Source organism: Balaenoptera borealis, assembly GCF_965194805.1.
Source record: "Balaenoptera borealis genome assembly, chromosome: 9".
Classification (NCBI taxonomy): domain Eukaryota; kingdom Metazoa; phylum Chordata; class Mammalia; order Artiodactyla; family Balaenopteridae; genus Balaenoptera; species Balaenoptera borealis.
Window position 1 is genome coordinate 16,170,475 of NC_138873.1, and position 18,580 is coordinate 16,189,054.

An 18,580-nucleotide genomic window follows, 5' to 3' on the forward strand; every position below is an offset into this window, starting at 1 on the left:
GGTTGAATCCATGGAGATAGAATCCATGGGTATAGAAGGTTGACTGTATGTATTTGCTCCCCCAACTATCAATTCTTTAAGATTAAATATAATATGTTAAACTTCAATAACCCTTATTAACCATGCACACAGTAATTATTCAATAAAGGCCTTATTAACTCACTCAATAAGTTTACTGTCTGTCTAATACATACCAGACACGGTGCTACATACTTAGGGTGATAATAAACAAAATAGCACAGTTCTTATCCTTACAGCTCTAAAATCTGTAAGATTAAATGTATCAACTTGACTTTAACGATCCAGAAATAAATTTTTTTAATCAAAACATGCTTTGCTTAATTTGGCTACACTATGAACAACTTTTTTTTTCAGATTTCTTTTTTTTAAATTGAGATATAATTGACATACAACATTATATTAGTTTCAGGTATACAACATAATGATTCAATATTTGTGTATGTTAGAAAATGATCACCACAATAAGTTAACATCTATTACCATACAGTTACAGAATTTTTTTTCTTGTGCTGAGAATTTTTAAGATGTACTCTCTCAGTAACCTTCACATATGCAACAGAGTATTATTAACTATAGTCACCATACTGTACATTCCCATGACATTTATTTTATAACTAGAAGTTTGTATCTTTTGACCACCTTCACCCATTTTGCACCCCACGTGCATCTAGCAGCCACTAATCTCTTCTCTGTATCTATGAGCTTGGTTTTTTGTTTATTTTTTTAGATTCCACATGTAAGTCAGATCATACAGTATTTGTCTTTCTCTGTCTGACTTATTTCCTTTCGCATAATAGCCTCAAGGTCCATCCATGTTACAAATGACAAGATTTCATTATTTCTTATGGATGAATAATACTCCATTGTATATATACATCACAGCATCAATATCTATTCATCCATGGATGGACATTTAGGTTGTTTCCATAGCTTAGCTATGGTAAATGATACTGCAATGAACATGGGGGTGCATATATCTTTTCAAATCAGTGTTTTTGTTTTCTTTGGATAAATACGCAGAAATGGAATTGCTGGATCATATGGTAGCTGTATTTTTAATTTTTTTAGGAACCTCCATACACAGTTTTCTGTAGTGGCTGCAACAATTTACATTCCCACCAGTAGTGCACCAGGGTTCCCTTTTCTTCATAATCTTGTAAACACTTGTTACTTCTTGTCTTTTTGAGAACAGCCATTTTAACAGGTATGAGCTGACAGTACCTCATTGTGGTTTATGATTTGCATTTCCCTGATGATTAATGATGTTGAGCATCTTTTCATGTACTTGTTGGCATTCTGTATGTCTTCTTTGGAAAAATGTCTATTTAGATCCTCTTCCCATTTGTTTAATGGGATTGTTTGATTTTTTTTGCTATTGAGTTGTATATACTTGGGATATTAACCCTTTATCAAATATATGATTTGCAAATATCTTCTCCCATTCAGTAGGTTGCCACAGCTATTTTAAAATGAGACTTAAGCATCATGAGGAGTTTCAAATATTTATGCAAATGAATTTAACGTATTCATCAACTGTGGAGCCTCCAGGTTCTAGAGGGTAATGGTGGCCACCAGAATCTGAATTTCTCCACATAGCCATTCAAAAAACACCTAAACCTAAGATCAAGAAGGGTCATAAACAAAACCACACATGACCCATGCCTTCACATTACTAGGAGATAGAGAATATCCAGACTTCATATTACTTATCAGTAGAAAAATAAACAACACATTCCAACAAAGCTTCTGCTATTGCTGCAAGCCTGTGTGTATAGAAAGCAAAGGTAGGGACTGAAGTTTAAAAGACTAAGTAGAAGGAAGTAGGGAATGCAGATGAAGCACGGACAAAATTATTCCCAGAAAGAGAAAATACAACACTAAGTACTAAAATAGTGAACACAGGTCTGGGACTTAGAAGTTCACTGTACTGGCTACGAGGAAGGAACTTAAGCTTCAGTAGGTTAACAAAGGTCCCAATACCATTCAATGGCGAAAGAACAGTCTTTTTCAACAAATGCTGCTGGGACAACTGGATAGCCACACGAAAAGAATAAAGTTCAATCTTTAGCTCATATCAAATACAAAAATTAACTCAAAATGGATCAAAGATCTAAACATAGAACTAAAATAATAAAAATCATAGAAGAAAATACTGGGGTAAGTCTTCATGACCTTGGATTTGGCAGTGGGTCCTTAGACATGACACCAAAAGCATGAGCAATAAGAGAAAAAAAAAAATGGATAAATTGGATTTCAGCAAAATTAAACATTTTTGTGCTTCAAAGGACATTATCAAGAAAAAGGTAACTCACAGAACGAGAGAAAAATAATTTGTAAATCATACAACTGAAAAAGGACTTTTATCTAGAATATATAAAGAATTCTTATACTTCAATGTAAAAGGACAAATAACTCAATTTTAAAATGTGCAAACGATCTGAACAGACATTTCTCCAAAGAAGATATACAAATCGCCAATAAGCACATAAAAAGATGCTGGACATCATTAGTCATCAGGGAAATGCAAATTAAAACCACAATGAGATACCATTTCATACCCACTAGGATGGCTATAATCAAACTGTCAGATAATAACAAGTGTTGGCAAGAATGTGAAGAAATCAGACCCTTATGCACTGCAAGTAGGAATGTAAAATGGTGCAGCCACTTTGAAAAACAGTCTGGCAGTTCCTCAAATGGTTAAACAGAGAATTACCATAGGACCTAGCAATTCTACTCATATGTGTATACCCAAGAGAAGTGAAAACGTATGTCTATACAAAAACTTGTACACAAATGTTCACAGCAGCATTATTCATAATACCCAAAAAGTGGAAACAACCCAAATGTCCATCCACTGATGAACAGATAAACAAAATGTGGTATATATCCATACAATGGAATATTATTAGGTCATAAAAAAGAATGAAGTACTGATTCATGCATCCTATTAAGTAGATGAACCTTGAAAACATTATGCTAAGTGAAAAAACTCAGTCACAGAAGATCATATATTGTATGATTCTATTTAATGAAATTTCCAGAATAGGCAAATCTATAGAGAAAGAAAATAGATTAGTGGTTGCTTATGGTTGAGGGAATAGGAGGGCAAAACAGGGTAACTTTTTGAGGTGATGAAAATATTACATGACCATGGTAGCGGTTGCACATATCTGTAAATATATCCAAAATCACCAAATTTTACAATTTAAATTAGTGAATTATATGGTATGGAACTGTACTTTAGTAAAGCTATTTTTTAAAAAAATTTAATGGGACCAGGGGTGGCAAACACAAGAAGCACTGCTTCTGGGGGAGAATCATACAGGCAGGGAAAGGATGGCGCCTCTTGATATGGCAATGAAGGGAAAGAAGGAAGAAAATTAAGGATCCTACAGAAACAGAAGAGCAACAAGATATGCCAACTCCCCCCCTTTCCTCACCACTATTACCAATATCATTATCCATTAAAGAAACTGCAAGTCACTATACTGACAGAAGTGCTCTTGAACTGTGTCCACAAAATGCCTAAAAATAGGAAAAAGAAAAACAAACAAACAAACAAAAACTCCAGTCAAAGCTACTATAAAAAGTGTAAAAAGAAAACAATACGCGGGGCTTCCTGGTGGCACAGTGGTTAGAAATCCACCTGCCGACAGGAATAAAGACACAGATGTAGAGAATGGACTTGAGGACACATCAGGGGTGGGAAGGGTAAACTGGGACGAAGTGAGAGAGTAACACTGACATATATACACTACCAAATGTAAAATAGATAGCTAGTGGGAAGCAGCTGCATAGCACATGGAGATCAGCTCGGTGCTTTGAGACCACCTAGAAGGGTGGGGTAAGGAGGGTGGGAGGGAGACGCAAGAGGGAGGGAATATGGGGATATACGTACGCATATAGCTGATTGACTTTGTTATACAGCAGAAACTAACACAACATTGTAAAGCAATTATACTACAATAAAGATGTTAAAGGAAAAAAGAAAAAACAACGTGAACTACCTCTGTAGGCTAGAGATTAAAGCAAAATGACCATTTGAAAAAAAAAAAAAAAAAAAAGAATCCACCTGCCAACGCAGGAGACACAGGTTCCAGCCCTGGTCCGGGAAGATCCCACATGCCGCAGAGCAACTAAACCTGTGCACCACAACTACTGAGCCTGCGCTTTAGAGACTGCGAGCCACATCTACTGAAGCCCACAAGCCACAGCTACTGAAGCCTACAGGCACCACAACTACCAAAGTCCGCACGCCCTAGAGCCTGTGCTCTGCAACAAGAGAAGCCACCGCAATGAGAAGCCCGCGCACCACAACGAAGAGTAGTCCCTGCTCGCTGCAACTAGAGAAAGCGTGCGCGCAGCAACAAAGACCCAACGCAGCCAAAAATAAATTAATTAATTAGTTAATTAATTAAAAAAAAAGAACACTGTGAGAAAGGGAATAAACTTAAAAAAAAAAAAGAAACCAATATGCAAATCAAAACATTTCAGCTGGGGGGGGTCCAGTGGTTAGGACTTGGCGCTTTCACTGCAGGGGGCCTGGGTTCGATCCCTGGTCGGGGAACTAAGATCCCACAAGCCGTGAGGCATGGCCAAAAATTAAAAAATAGAAAACTATCAGACTAAAACAAGGGAAAAAATGTCAAGTCTCAAGGCCAAAAATATCAAATTACCTAATAAGAGTTTAAAAAAAAGGCAACCATTAGCTTTCTTAAGAGCAATGTTCAAAGCAAAGCAAGAATGAAGGAGCAGAGTTTTCAAGAAATTCAAGGAAAGAAAGTGCAAGTTAACAATTAAAAAGGAGCAAACTATTGATATACCCAACAACATGAACAAATCTCAAGAGCACTAATCTCAGTGAAAGAAGCCAGGAGATTTTACACTATATGAGTCCATCTAATATTAAATTCCCGAAAAGTCAAAACCATAGTGTCAGAAGGCCAATCTGCAGTTGCTAGGAGTCAGGGGTGAAGGGAGGAGATTAATTGCAAAGGGGCACGAGAAAACTTTGTGGGTGAAAGAAATGTTCTGTATCAGAGATCAGCAAACTTCTGTTAAGATCCAAACAGTAAATATTTTAGGCTTTGCAGGCCGTAGAGTCTCTGTTGCAACTACGAGACTCTGCCATTGAAGTGCAAGAACAGCCACACACGAGACATAAATGAATGGGTGTGGCTATGTTCAAATAAATCTTCATTTCTAAAAACAGGCAGCAGGCCAGATTTGGCCTGTGGGATGTAGTTTGCTCACCCCTGTTTTACATCATTAGGGTGGTGGTTACACACCTACATTTGTCAAAATTTTCAAATCATACTCCTGAAATTGGTGCGTTTTTACATAAATTATATCTCAATAAAGCTGATTTTTTAAAAGTGTAAGCCAAGGATTTTATACGCAGCCAAAACTGTTCTTCAAATATCAAGGTTATAGGAAAAAAAAGTCTTGAATGTGCAAGAACTCAGGGAATGCTGTACACACAAGCCCTTCCTAAGGAATCTTGTAGAAGCTGTGCTTCATCTAACCAAGAGATTACCAGGGATACATCAGAAAAGGACACATAACCAATTTTAGAGCAAAGACTAAAATTAAAAGGGTGGATTGGTCTGCCTTCAGCAAGAATCCTGTCAAGTTATTTTAGCCAGAATCCCCCATGACCCCTGATGTTTCCTCTTAGTAATTTTCCATCCACTGACGCCCACCCTGCTCCTAGGCTATAAATCCCCACTTGTTCATGCTGTATTGGGAACTGAGCCCAGTTTTATACTGCGGTCTCTTTTCCCCTACTGCAATAGTTTCTGAATAAAATCTGTTTTAAACTCTTTTTAAATTATTTTATACTATTTTTTAATTAGTTAATAGTTTTTTAAACTATTTTTTTAAAAAAACTAGAAGGGTAAAGACATCAGTGGAATAATAATACTTAAACGTTATTTGTTCTGACAAAATAGAAAGAAGGCAACTAAAAACAATGGGAAGAGGAAAAAAAGGGGAAAGTAGAATTAGATCATTGAGTCATATAGGTGACAGGAGGAATCAAAGGATACCACTTAATACCGACTGACCAGACAGTAAATAGTTAAGAAAAGGTGGTTTAAGGACACTATAAAAGGTATAAATACAGACTCTCCAAATAACAAAAGAATATTTTAAAAAATCAGCAAACAAGGCATACCAACTAGAGAAACACTTAAATAGTCACAGACAAGGTTATATTAACAAATCATCTGTCCATCTGAAAATATTATAAACTTTGGATTAATTAACCTAAATAGAAAGTACTGTTTCTACACAAATAAGCTTAGGCAAGCTACCTGTAAAGATCATTAAAATAAAACAGTGAAAGCATTTTTTAAAAAGTTTTAAAAGCAGCGTAATAAGAGAGATATCGGACTTCCCTGGTGGCGCAGTAGTTAAGAATCCGCCTGCCAATGCAGGGGACACGGGTTCGATCCCTGGTCGAGGAGGATCCCACATGCCGTGGAGCAACTAAGCCCGTGCATCACAGCTACTGAGCCTGTGCTCTAAAGCCTGTGAGCCACAACTACTGAGCCCGCATGCCACACTTACTGAAGTCCGCGCGCCTAGAACCCGTGCTCCGCAACAAGAGAAGCCAATGCAATGAGAAGCCCTCGCACCGCAACGAAGAGTAGTCCCCGCTCGCCACAACTAGAGAAAGCCCGCGCGCAGCAACAAAGACCCAACGCAGCCAAAAATAAATAAATAAAAAAGTAAATTCAAAAAAAAAGAGAGATATCATTTACAAAATATTTACCATGTGCCAGACAAAATCCTAAGCACATTACATACACTATCTTTTGAGGTACGAACTTAGGAACTATGAAACAATCTTATGCTGTCTCTAACAATCCTATAAAGTAAGCACTATTATTACTCCATCTTACAGATAAGAAAATTGAGTTCAGAAAGACTAAGCCGTTCCAGATCACAGAGCAAATAAGGGGTAGGGCCATTCAAATTGAGATGTTAGACTCCTGTTGACCAGTTCACTGTACTGCTACTACCATATTCAAATAGCTTAGTGACTTCTACTATTTCATTTCCCAAAATACTTCTTGAGTGGTTCATTTGCCCTGAATTCAATTCAAATTCCAGAGGGGTGATTCATAGACTCTCAAGGTCAGAAGGGTCATCAAGTCTAACTTCTTCATAAATTGGTACCATGATCTCTACCTGAAGAGTTGCACTGATGTGGAACAGCCCTTTGCACATTCAGACCATACTAATTATCAGAACACTTCCCTGTATTAAGAGGAAATCTCCCTCTTTGTAACTCACTTATATAAACCCTTAGCGCTACGCTCTGCAGTCACAAAGAATATACTGAATTTTCTATCCAACCAACACTTTTTACACACCTGAACATATCATGACCATTTCAAGCCTTATCTTTTTCAGGTTAAGCAGCCTCACTCAATACATCCAATTACCATCATATTCACTTACTCATTCTTCTCTAGTTGAATATTTGTGACATCTAAAATCAAACATATTGCTATAGGCACATTCTAAAAATAAAGTAAATTAAAGAGATTACTTCCCTTAAGCTAGATAATATACATCTACCAAACTCATGTGAGTTTCTTTGGCTGATTTCTTACTCTACAGAGGGACACAGAATTTACTAAAAAAACCCTAAATAGTTTTAAAAGCATGTCACCAGTCATTTATTAAGAAGCTGAACACATAAAGCTCAGGATAAAGCTTCCTTAGACCATTACTGGGTGGTTTCCAAAATTTTCACTACAAGGTTCTTATTATTTGCTTTTTCCCAGGATTCCATATTTTGAAAGATGCCTAAAGCAAGCTACATTTACTAAGTTATTAAATCATTTTCCCATTTTTGACCATCTGACATATACAATTGCCAGTGCCCTGAAATATTTCTAGCAAACAGCAAAGTAATTTACCATTTCACTTTGCGTGTATAGCCTAATTATGAGTAAACATGCAATTACCGTTAGGCTTTCTGAATTAGTGAACAGTTTTAAAACTACCCATGCCCAATTTTCCTGCACCCTAGGGACCAAGGACCCTAATTAAATAACTATAATAATGGCTAATGTTGATCCAAATATGCAATGGATCCAAATGAGAAGTTAGCAGAATTCAAAAAGGAGAATGCAATAGAATCCAAGCTATAAACCAAATAATTTAAAAAAATTGAAAAAATTAGAGCCACAAAAAAAAAAAGAAAAGAAAAAAAAATTAGAGCCACGTTAAGAAGGTATCTGTTCCTCTTCTCAAGCTGAGGAGTGGGAAGGGTGAAGAGGGAGATAAGTTCCAGGAAAAAGACAAAAATACTATACAAGAGTCATGATTTAGATAAGAAGAATACTAAACTGTGACATGATTTCAAGCAACTGATGAAGTGTAAAAAAAGGAAAAACAAGGAATTCCCTGGTGGTCCAGTGGTTAGGACTTGATGCTTTTCACTGCTTTCAATCCCTGGTCAGGGAATCAAGATTCACAAGCCACACGGCCAAAAAAAAAAAAAAAAAGGAGAAACATTTGACTATTCCTCCTCAATACTAGAGGAGACTGTGATATTAGAAACAAAGAGCAGGGAATAAACTCTTGCATGCTACGTAGCTCAGCAAAGTGTTGACCCAGTCATTAATGTTTGTGATGATGGTTATTAATTTTCAACACAAAAATCAACAAAGTGCAGAAGATTTATTTACTGCTCAGAACAAAATGAAATGCTATCAACTCTGACAATATAAAAGAGCCCCTAATAAGTTGGAAAATGAGTATCCTTTCTTACAAAGTGGAAGGGTTAAGGGATAGTGTCAGTTTATAAATTATGGAACAAAAAATTGAGGTTAAAGTATATTACTCAAAGTTACAAAGGTAACCACAAAAGAGGAAGGAAAAATTACGGTATAACTATATGTGGGGAAGGGAGTAAGCTTAGAGGGTATAAATACTCATGCATCTTGGCAGGAAGTCAGTAGATGATGTCTAAAGTTGATAAAGAAATAGCAGTTTAAGCATATGCTTTAGAGACTGAAGACAATCACCAGAAGACCCAAATAAGCGGTTAAAAGTATTCACTCGAGGCAGTCTGGGAGCGGGGAGGAGCAGGGCAAGCAATTGTTATTTTTCATTATAAACCCTTCTGTATTATTTTATCTTTTAAACATGTACACATGGTTACTCGACTAAAAATTAATCTTAATTCTCCTAACCTTGTTATCACAGATGGATAGTACCTAAAGAGATGTATATACAATGTGTATTTGCTCTAGTGAGCAAGATGTAAGATGTGGCAGGGACTCCTTTTCTTTTCTTTTAATTTATTTATTTTATTTACTTATTTTTGGCTGCATTGGGTCTTCGTTGCTGCGTGCAGGATTTCTCTAGTTGCGGGGAGCGGGGACTACTCTTCGTTGCGGTGCACAGGCTTCTCATGGCGGTGGCTTCTCTTGTTGCGGAGCACGGGCTCTAGACGCGTGGGCTTCAGTAGTCGTGGCTCGCAGTCTCTAGAGTGCAGGCTCAGTAGTTGTGGCGCACAGGCTTAGTTGCTCTGTGGCATGTGGGATCTTCCCGGACCTGGGCTCGAACCCGTGTCCCCTGCATTGGCAGGCAGATTCTTAACCACTGCACCACCAGGGAAGCCCCAGGGACTCCTTTTCTTTCACAGTGGTAGAACTGGGTGCATTATCTAGCCTCTCTGTAGTTATGTGTAGCCTTATGGTTAAGTTCTTGTCAATTAGAACACAGGCGGAAATTATGCATGCTACTTCAGATAATGCCCATAAAAGGAATGCGCGTTTTCTCCTTTCCCCATTTTTCTCCCCACCAGCTGGAATATGGAAATGATGGAGGTAAACTATCTTCAACTTTGTAGATGAGGGAAAGACTTTAGGAAGCACAACAAGAAAGAAGGAGCCCAGGTCCTCAAGACCACGGAACCACCATATTAGTTCTGAACTGCTTATACTTGGATTGTTACAGGAAACAGAAACTTTCATTTTGTTTAAGCCATTGTTATTTTGGTCTTTATTAGAGCAGACGAACAGGTACCCTAAAACACAAGGTATCTGAGGAGTAAAATGAGATCAGTCTGAAGAACAGGATTGGAGTTGGAGTATGGCAACAGGTTGTAGAAGACCCTTAAAAGGCCTGAAAGCTAAGCGAGAGGTGTTTACAATTGATACAGTAAGCAACAGAAGTCTAGGCAGAAAAGAGACATAACAGAAAGCAGTACACTAGGACAATCAGTATAATGTGTAGAATGAACCTGAGGGGAGAGAAACTGAAAGTGTGATGACCAATCAGACACTTGAAGGCATATCACTCCAAGTGACAGCTAAGAACCTAGGCTAGGATAGCATCAATGGAAATACAGTGAAAGGCATGACTATGAAAGGTATTTGTAATAACTGTTGAGTTAATTTGGGGACAGTCTGAAAGAATCAATAACTATTCCAAGACTTTTGATCTGGGAGAATAGAAGACTAGAAGCAATCCTGGCAGAGATGGAGAAAGAAGAGATCCTGTGCTGGTATGAAGCACTGAAAACACAGGTAAGAAAATAAGCTGCAGATGGATTTCAAGTCATGTGGAAACATTCTCTAAATTTCTGTAAGTAACTTGTTACAAAGTTACATCTCAATAAAAGAAATATTACATAATTATATAGTTTTATGACTTGAACAGTTGTTAATCATCTACTCTCTATTTCTCCTCCACTAACAAAATGCCAGGGAAAACAGTAAGAAATGAACAAAATGGTCCCCTTTTATTTCCCATCTAGAATGATTAGGCGTGATAAGGGGTAAGTGGAGCCTGAGACACTCTCCATACAGAAAATCTGAAAGGGATTAGTTTTAAATTCACACTATAATCAAAGAAGAATTTTAAGTGATATCAAGTTATGATAAAGCATATCATCTAAGACCAGAGATTATTCAAAAATACATCTTTCTCGGGGGGTGGTGGTGGTGATGAATTGGGAGATTGGGATTGACATATATACACTATTGATACTATGTATAAAATAGATAACTATGGGCTTCCCTGGTGGCTCAGTGGTTAAGAATCCGCCTGCCAATGCAGGCGACACGGGTTCGAGCCCTGGTCCAGGAAGATAGCACATGCTGCGGAGCAACTAACCCTGTGCGACACAACTACTGAGCCTGCACTCTAGAGCCCGTGAGCCATAACTACTGAAGCCCGTGAGCCACAACTACTGAAACCCGCACACCTAGAGCCCGTGCTCCGCAACAAGAGAAGCCACTGCAATGAGAAGCCCGCGCACCGCAACGAAGAGTAGTCCCCGCTCACCGCATCTAGAGAAAGCCCACGCGCAGCAACGAAGACCCAACACAGCCAAAACTAATATATAAATAAAATAAAATAAAATAGATAACTAATGAGAACCTACTGTATAGATCAGGGAACTCTACTCAATGCTCTGTGGTGACCTAAATAGGAAGGAAATCCAAAAAAGAGGGGATATATGTATACATATAGCCAATTCACTCTGCTGTACAGTAGAAACTAACACAACATTGGTAAAGCAACTATACTCCAATAAAAATTAATTTAAAAAAATACATCTTTCTCTAAACCATTATCAGTCTTAATAAATACATGTAATTAACTATCTTGACACTTTCTCAAAAGAGGATGTTCCTTGCACTCCTCACATCTCTGACAAACTAAAATGTTATGCAAAACTCTAAAATATAGGTAACCAAATGTTAACTTCTGTGGCTCTCTCCTAAAACACACACACCCACCCACCCCCAACATACATACCCCACAGGTGATTTCATGCAAACCATGATGTGATTAAATTGACAGAATCTTGGATATGGAAGGGTCCTGAGAGGTCTAGTATACAGTGAAAGCAGATGACAAATCTCCTCCACAATATCCCTTACAGTGAAATGGTCAACCATTCTTTGCTTCAACATATCCAGTGACAGAAAACACTACTTTTCAAAGCCAAATCTTTGACTGTTAGGATAGCTTTGTGAATACTTCCTTATAATGAGCCAAAACGTGCCTCCCATTTGTCCTGGTTTTACCCTCTACTACATGATTTCCTTCAAGTATTTAAACACTACTGCTCTCCGTAACTCTCTCATTGCTAAATCAAACAACCTCTATCTCATCAAATCATCATATAAAATGCTGATGCTCTTGTCATCTTGACCACTCTTGTCTAATAATCTTCGGTTTTTCACTGCTACGCTTAAAGCATGTTGGCCAGAACTAAATGCAACACTAATAAAAACATGTGGAACAGCACAATGGAACTAAGATCACATTGAATAGAATGTAATACAACCTATTATGTAGATTTAGTGCTGCCCAATAGAACTTCTTATGATAAAGGAAATGTTCTACATCTGCACTGTCCAGCAGGTTAGCCACTAGCCTCGTGTGGCTACTGAGCTCTTGAAATGTGGTTGGTATGACTGAGGAACTGAATTTTTAATTTTAGTTAAATTTAAGTAGACACATTGATATTAAAATTCTCCCTCAAAATCTTACCTATTAAATCTTATTCAATGCACTGTAAGTTTACTTACTAGTATATACCCATAAGACTGACTTGATATAAGTTAAAATGAGGAAGTATTTTCTGGATTCTAAATGAAGCCCAAATTTCTGAAAAAAAGTCACTTAGGATTTTATTACCTGGCTATATTTGGCCCATGAATGCACATGATAAAACTAATAGACTATTCTCTGTTCCACTATTTATGCTACTAGTTGATAAGAACTGACACTCTAAATAGAATAAGAATAATTTCAATTTATTTGCAGAGATAAATAAGGATACAAAAGCTATAAATTATCATAATTCTTACAAATTTAAGTGCCTGCTGAAGGTCTCCACTTTAATGTCTTATAAGCAACTCAAACCAAACATCTCCCCAAATAAACCCCTGCTCTCCCACACTTCCTTGCATCCCCCCACCCCCGCAAAATCCCTGCTGCTCACTCACTTATTTCCAACTCAGAAAATGGCAAATCATTCCCATTGTCCAGGTCTAAAACCTTAGTGTCATATCCTTGACTGCAGTCTTTCTCCTACACCGCAAATCCAAATCTAGCACATTCTATTTTCTCTGTCTAGAATGCCTGTTCCCCAGCTCTACCTGCATGGCTTGAATTTCTTCCCCTTCACCAAATCTTAACTCAAATGACACCTTAGTGAGGTCTTCTTGCCTACAACTGCCAATCTACTACGCCATACTCCCTATCCTCCTTCCTTACTTTGCCACTTATCATGTGACATATATTTTATTTGTCTGCTCCCACAAGAAGTAAGCTACAAGAGAAAATAGATGTTTGTTTCTCATTGCTGTATCCCCAGTGTCCTGCATATAGAAGATAGTCAAATATCAGTTGATTGATTTGACAAACTCTATATACATTATACATGCAAAATGACACAATCAAGGATGCAAAGGAAATATAAGTAGAAATAACTGATGGATTAGAGTAGTGGACTGAATTTTTTTTTACAAAAATAAAATAGGTAAAAGAACAATTGTTAGCTTTGCTTTAAGTGGCCAGTGCAGCATTTGAAGTCTGTTAAGAGTTAACCTTCCACAAACACTCTGGTTTGGACATCCCTGCTCTAGGAGACCACCTCTCTCAAGCTCATCCACTCCTGCCCCCTTCTTTTCCTTTTACCATGGTGTGAAATTATCCCAACAAAAGTAGAAAATAAACTCTAACATAAACATTACTTGAATTGTCCCATTCCCTGGACTAAATAGGCTCACAGTTGTTTTGAATTAAGTTAATTTGTTTCATGAGTACCTTATCAGCCTATAATTATAAAATAATACTTTTCATTTCTAAACACCTGTAATGTCCAACATGTGGCTAGTGGTTAAAGTTAATTTAAATAACACAAAAATCCAGTTCCTCAGTTGTGCTAACCACATTTCAAATGCTCAATGCCCCATGTAGCTGGTGGCTACGGTATTGAACAGCACAGATACAGACATTACAAGCAGCTCTGTTGGGCAGGACTGCTACAGACTTTTTTCCTAAAATTTTATTTTAAAGCATAAAACTGATTCAGCTGAAACACTGGCAGGGTTTAATCTTGTAATTTTCAGTTCTCTATGTCAGTGATTCTCAAGTGTGGTCCCCAGACCAGCAGGAGCATATTACTTAGGAACTTGTTAGAAATACAAATTATCAAGAGCCCCAGCAATCTGTCTTAATTTGTTTTAACAAGCTCTCCAAATGATCCAGGAGATTTTGAAGCATGCTCAAGTTTTAGACCACTGTTCTCAGTCACTTAGGAGCATTTATCATCACAACATAAGCTATGAGATATTATGAGATGTACCATTAGAGTCTAAAGCAATCTGTAAATGATATCTCAAGTATGAAATCATAAACAATCATATTTCTATTACATCTTAGAAAAACCTCAGTAGGTATTTTCAACAAAATTATTATAGTAATATTAAAATGAAACCAATCGTGAACTTTATTTCGTTAAAAAAACCCATTAAAACTGTAATTTGCTTCCTCTTCCAATTTGCAGACCCTTTTTCACTTCAATATCAGCATAATCACATTTTAATCTTTTTCTAAAGATTTAGTTAGAAGTCTTTAAGTTAGGAAGAATACACAAGGGTGGAATAACCTGTAAAGAGTGAGAAATTTTCAATTTGTGCCAACTGAAATTTTCCCATGAGCAAACATTACTGTTGTAACAAACTAATAAAAATGAAATCTATTGGCTACAATCAATTCAGCAAGAAGTTGAAACTAAAGTTGCACAAGTGTTACAAAAGAGGCTAAACAATTTGAGCACTCATTTCCTCTTACCAATCACAGATCTAGTATAAAATGAAATATCCACAATATCAACATCCATGTATGTTAAATATTTCTCATTAAATTTTCTGATAGGAAAACATCCTTAGAAATTTCAACTAAGAATAGTAATGCAATACATTAAAGTAACTATAAAACCACTAGGAAAAGATCTAGTTTTGGCTGACTACAAATTTGGCCCAGAAAGGAGAGACTTTAAGAGCCTGATTGATTACAGTTTCTGCCACAGCCAAGTGTCTACTGCGATAACCTACCGGTGGAAAATTACTTAATCACAATTCAAGTACAGAATGTTTCAGGTGTGTATCCTGTACTAGCAGGCACTAGATCATTTTAAGAAATTTTATTAAAATATTTACAACATATTGAGCTTCTGCTCGATCCGTGGGAACCTAAATCACACTTAATATTGTCTCAGCACATAAATTTCCACTTCCAATCAAATATCCTTCCATAAAGTGAATACTGGCAACGCTTGACAGGATTTTTAAATCTAAACATTCATTACTAAACGCTAAGGAAACAAGTTTTAAATACTGTTTAAAAAAAACAGTCAAATGACTAATATTAGGTATTAATATTAACCATGTGCCAGCCAATGTTATTTATTTCTCTCACTAATCTTGGTATTCCTAGTATAGATCCAAGCATATAATATATATTTAATTGGCATTTATGAAAAAAGGAATGATTATTAAGTTGTTTGAGAGGATTCAAAGATACTAAAAAAAAAAAAAAAAAAAAAAAAAAGCCCCAGCCCTCAAGGAGGTTACAAATCGAATTAGGAAACATGACAAACACGTGAAAAGCTAAATCATCCTTAACAATTAAAAATATCACGTAGGGCTTCCCTGGTGGCGCAGTGGTTGAGAGTCTGCCTGCCAATGCAGGGAACACGGGTTCGAGCCCTGGTCTGGGAAGATCCCACGTGCCGCGGAGCAACTGGGCCCGTGAGCCACCACTACTGAGCCTGCGCGTCTGGAGTCTGTGCCCCCCAACAGAGGCCGCGATGGTGAGAGACCCGCGCACCGCGATGAAGAGTGGCCCCCGCTTGCCGCAACTGGAGAAAGCCCTTGCACAGAAACGAAGACCCAACACAGCCAAAAATTAAAAAAAAAAAAAAAAAAAAAGAATCACGTGGCAGGATTGTGATTATTTGCAAAGTCAGTGGCACAGAAGAGTGCTATAAATTCTGACCAGAGTGAAAGTATGATGGACTGCGGTCCTTCTGGTCTCCCGACCAGACGGCGACACTACATTTCGATTTAAAACAAGAAAGTGACACAGCACTCGTCCCACCCTAAAATTATCATCAGAGGCAGGAATACAGTAACTAAAGATAATGGTGTAAAGAAACTTCCATACAAGGCTTTTAAAGCATATGGTAGCCCTGAAAAAAGTTAGAACATTCCACACACACAATCGTTTGCTGGATCCCAGGACCTCTAAAGGCTCCTGAAATACGCTGTCCCTCAGGAAGAGCATCCCCTAGTTATCTCTTCCTCCGCCCCCCACGAAGCTTTCCACTGGACAGCCGCCCCAGAAATTTCTCCCAGCATCCGCAATGACATTACTCTCATCTCCCTCTCCCTCCCCTCGCCAGTATCAGACGGTGGCATCTCCCGCCAGAGGAAAAAACGAAGGGCGGGGGAGACAGAACAGGGGAGAAAGCTTGCAGCTAGGTCGACTGATATGACAGAGGAGGAAGTGAGAAGACGCGGGGGTCGAAAGGGGGTCCCCTCAGTTCCAGCCCAGTCTCTACGAGCCCTGGCCAACATCCCACTCCCCAAGGCACGCCCCTCGCCCGCCGGACCCGGACAGGGAGGTGGCGGACTCGAGTGACAGCCCCACCACCTGTGCCGCGCCCCCTTCCCCAGGCCCGCGGGGAGACGCCTGCCCCTGCCCCACTAGCAGCGGCCCCTGGCTCTTTCTCTCTGGTTCCTGTGCACGTCGCCGATGAGTGACAGGTCCCGGGGGAGGCAATCGCCAGCGCTTGCCGTTCCGGGCCGCTGGTGCAACCGTGCGCCGAAGCCCTCCAGCAGGCACGGGGGTAGACGGAACGTTCCTAAAGGCCCAGGGGATCCGATCCAGGCCTGGCCTTCCCCAGTTGCCCCACACCGGGCGGGGGTGGCACTTACTGCGGAGGTTGTGGATTAGCTCCGAGTGGCTGGCGCCGCCGGATTTCCAGGCCATCGCTAAGCACACCCGGAGCAGGTACAGAACTACCTTCAGCGCGGCGACAGTGCCCAGCAGCTTCCCCAAGAGTGAGACCACCTCCCACACGGTCACCGCCCCGCTCGCGTCCCCGCTGTAGCTGCCGCTGCTACTGCCGTCGCCGCCGCTGCCGCCACTGCGCGCTCCCGGCATCCCCCGCGGCACGCATGCGCTTTAAGACGCCGCGCGGACTCGGGTGCGGCCGGGTGGGGCAGGAGGCGGGGGTGGCCTCACGCCCTGCAGCCCGCGCGAGGGGCCGCTGCGGCCGCCCGGGACTGGCGGGTTGGTCCCGCTGAGTCAGCGCCACCGCCACCGCCACCTCTGAGTGGCCTTTCTGAGGCCTCGGGCTGCGCAACGCCTCCTTGCTGAGTTTGTCCTGCGGTCAGGCGGGGTGGGCCCTGGCGCGGTCGGTGGCGAGCCTCTCTGCGGCTCTGGTCACCGAGCGCGGTGGCGGGTTGGCAGGGCGGATCTCGTTCCGCTGCTGCCGGTGGCTTCGCAGTCGCAGCTAGATTAGCTGTTGAGAGCGACGGGTCTGCTCCTATAACTGTTCAGATTGTTAGACGGTGGGCTTCCTTCGTCCTGCCTCACCCAACCCGATGAATGACTAATATTTAGGTCGGTTGGAGACAGAGCTCCCTATGGTGGAGCCTCAATAATCTTAATAGAACTGGAGGGCAAAGGTCTTCTCTAACCCGAGTACTCCAGCCTCTGGCTTGTGACAAGTACGTTAGTGTTTCGTTAGCAGAGACTTTGGGACCCTGATTTGTTCTCAACTCTAAAGCACAAATTCAGAGAGTGGAAGAATACCGAGACCTGGGGTGGGGGGGGGTGGAGCGTGGGGGATCCTTTGCTCCTTAGGACAGCGCACTTGGTTAAAAATACTACAGTATCCTATGGCGAATGTGTTATTCGCCCAACACAAGTGTGCGTTTTCAGCTATTTAAGCCTCACAAATTCCACCGTTAGACTGGACACCAGGTTTGTTGCTATCAGCTGTGCAAGACATTGAGTGAGAAGCTGACAAGGAACATTGCCTGTAGCATCCAACTTGCTGACTCCTGATCAGAACTGAGACTGGAAGAATCCACTCACATTTAGTCCAATAAACTTTTAAGGAAGGAAACAAAGCTATGTCAAGACATCGATGCTACTGCGTCAGCAACAATTTTCATATTCTAACCACACCTTAGCAAATGTGGTATCTAGTCTACTTCCAATCCTAAATATACTTATATATTAACTATTTCCCTGTGTTCTGCGATAATAAATGAAACAGTATTCTTTACTTCAATATTGGGAATAAAATTGTCAGTTTGGGACTAATAATTTTCTATTTCATCTCTCTGCAGTTTCCTAATAGTCTTCCGGTTAAAAACAAAACAAAACGACACCAGTCAATTTTCAATTAAGAACCTGATAACTCTCTAAAGCTGACCTAGATGGACTGCATTTCCATGAGGTGCTTCCATTAGCTGTGGCTAGGAAGTAGGAC

At 39.8% G+C, this 18,580-nt stretch overlaps 1 protein-coding gene across 5 annotated transcripts in view; it reads right to left on the reverse strand.

Moving 5' to 3' along the window:
• PCMT1 (protein-L-isoaspartate (D-aspartate) O-methyltransferase) overlaps nt 1-17,260 on the reverse strand; it is a 46,811-nt gene extending 29,551 nt beyond the window's left edge. For 3 of the 5 annotated variants that reach the window (XM_082405549.1, XM_082405548.1, XM_082405547.1), the window contains exon 1: nt 17,013-17,256. In XM_082405549.1, the coding sequence (XP_082261675.1) occupies nt 17,013-17,241 (229 nt within the window). In that variant the 5' untranslated portion in view covers nt 17,242-17,256. Of the gene's footprint in view, nt 1-17,012 lie in introns of all 5 variants that reach the window. The other 2 variants (XM_082405550.1, XM_082405546.1) reach the window with 2 other exon arrangements.
• Between the last annotated feature and the right edge of the window lie 1,320 nt (nt 17,261-18,580).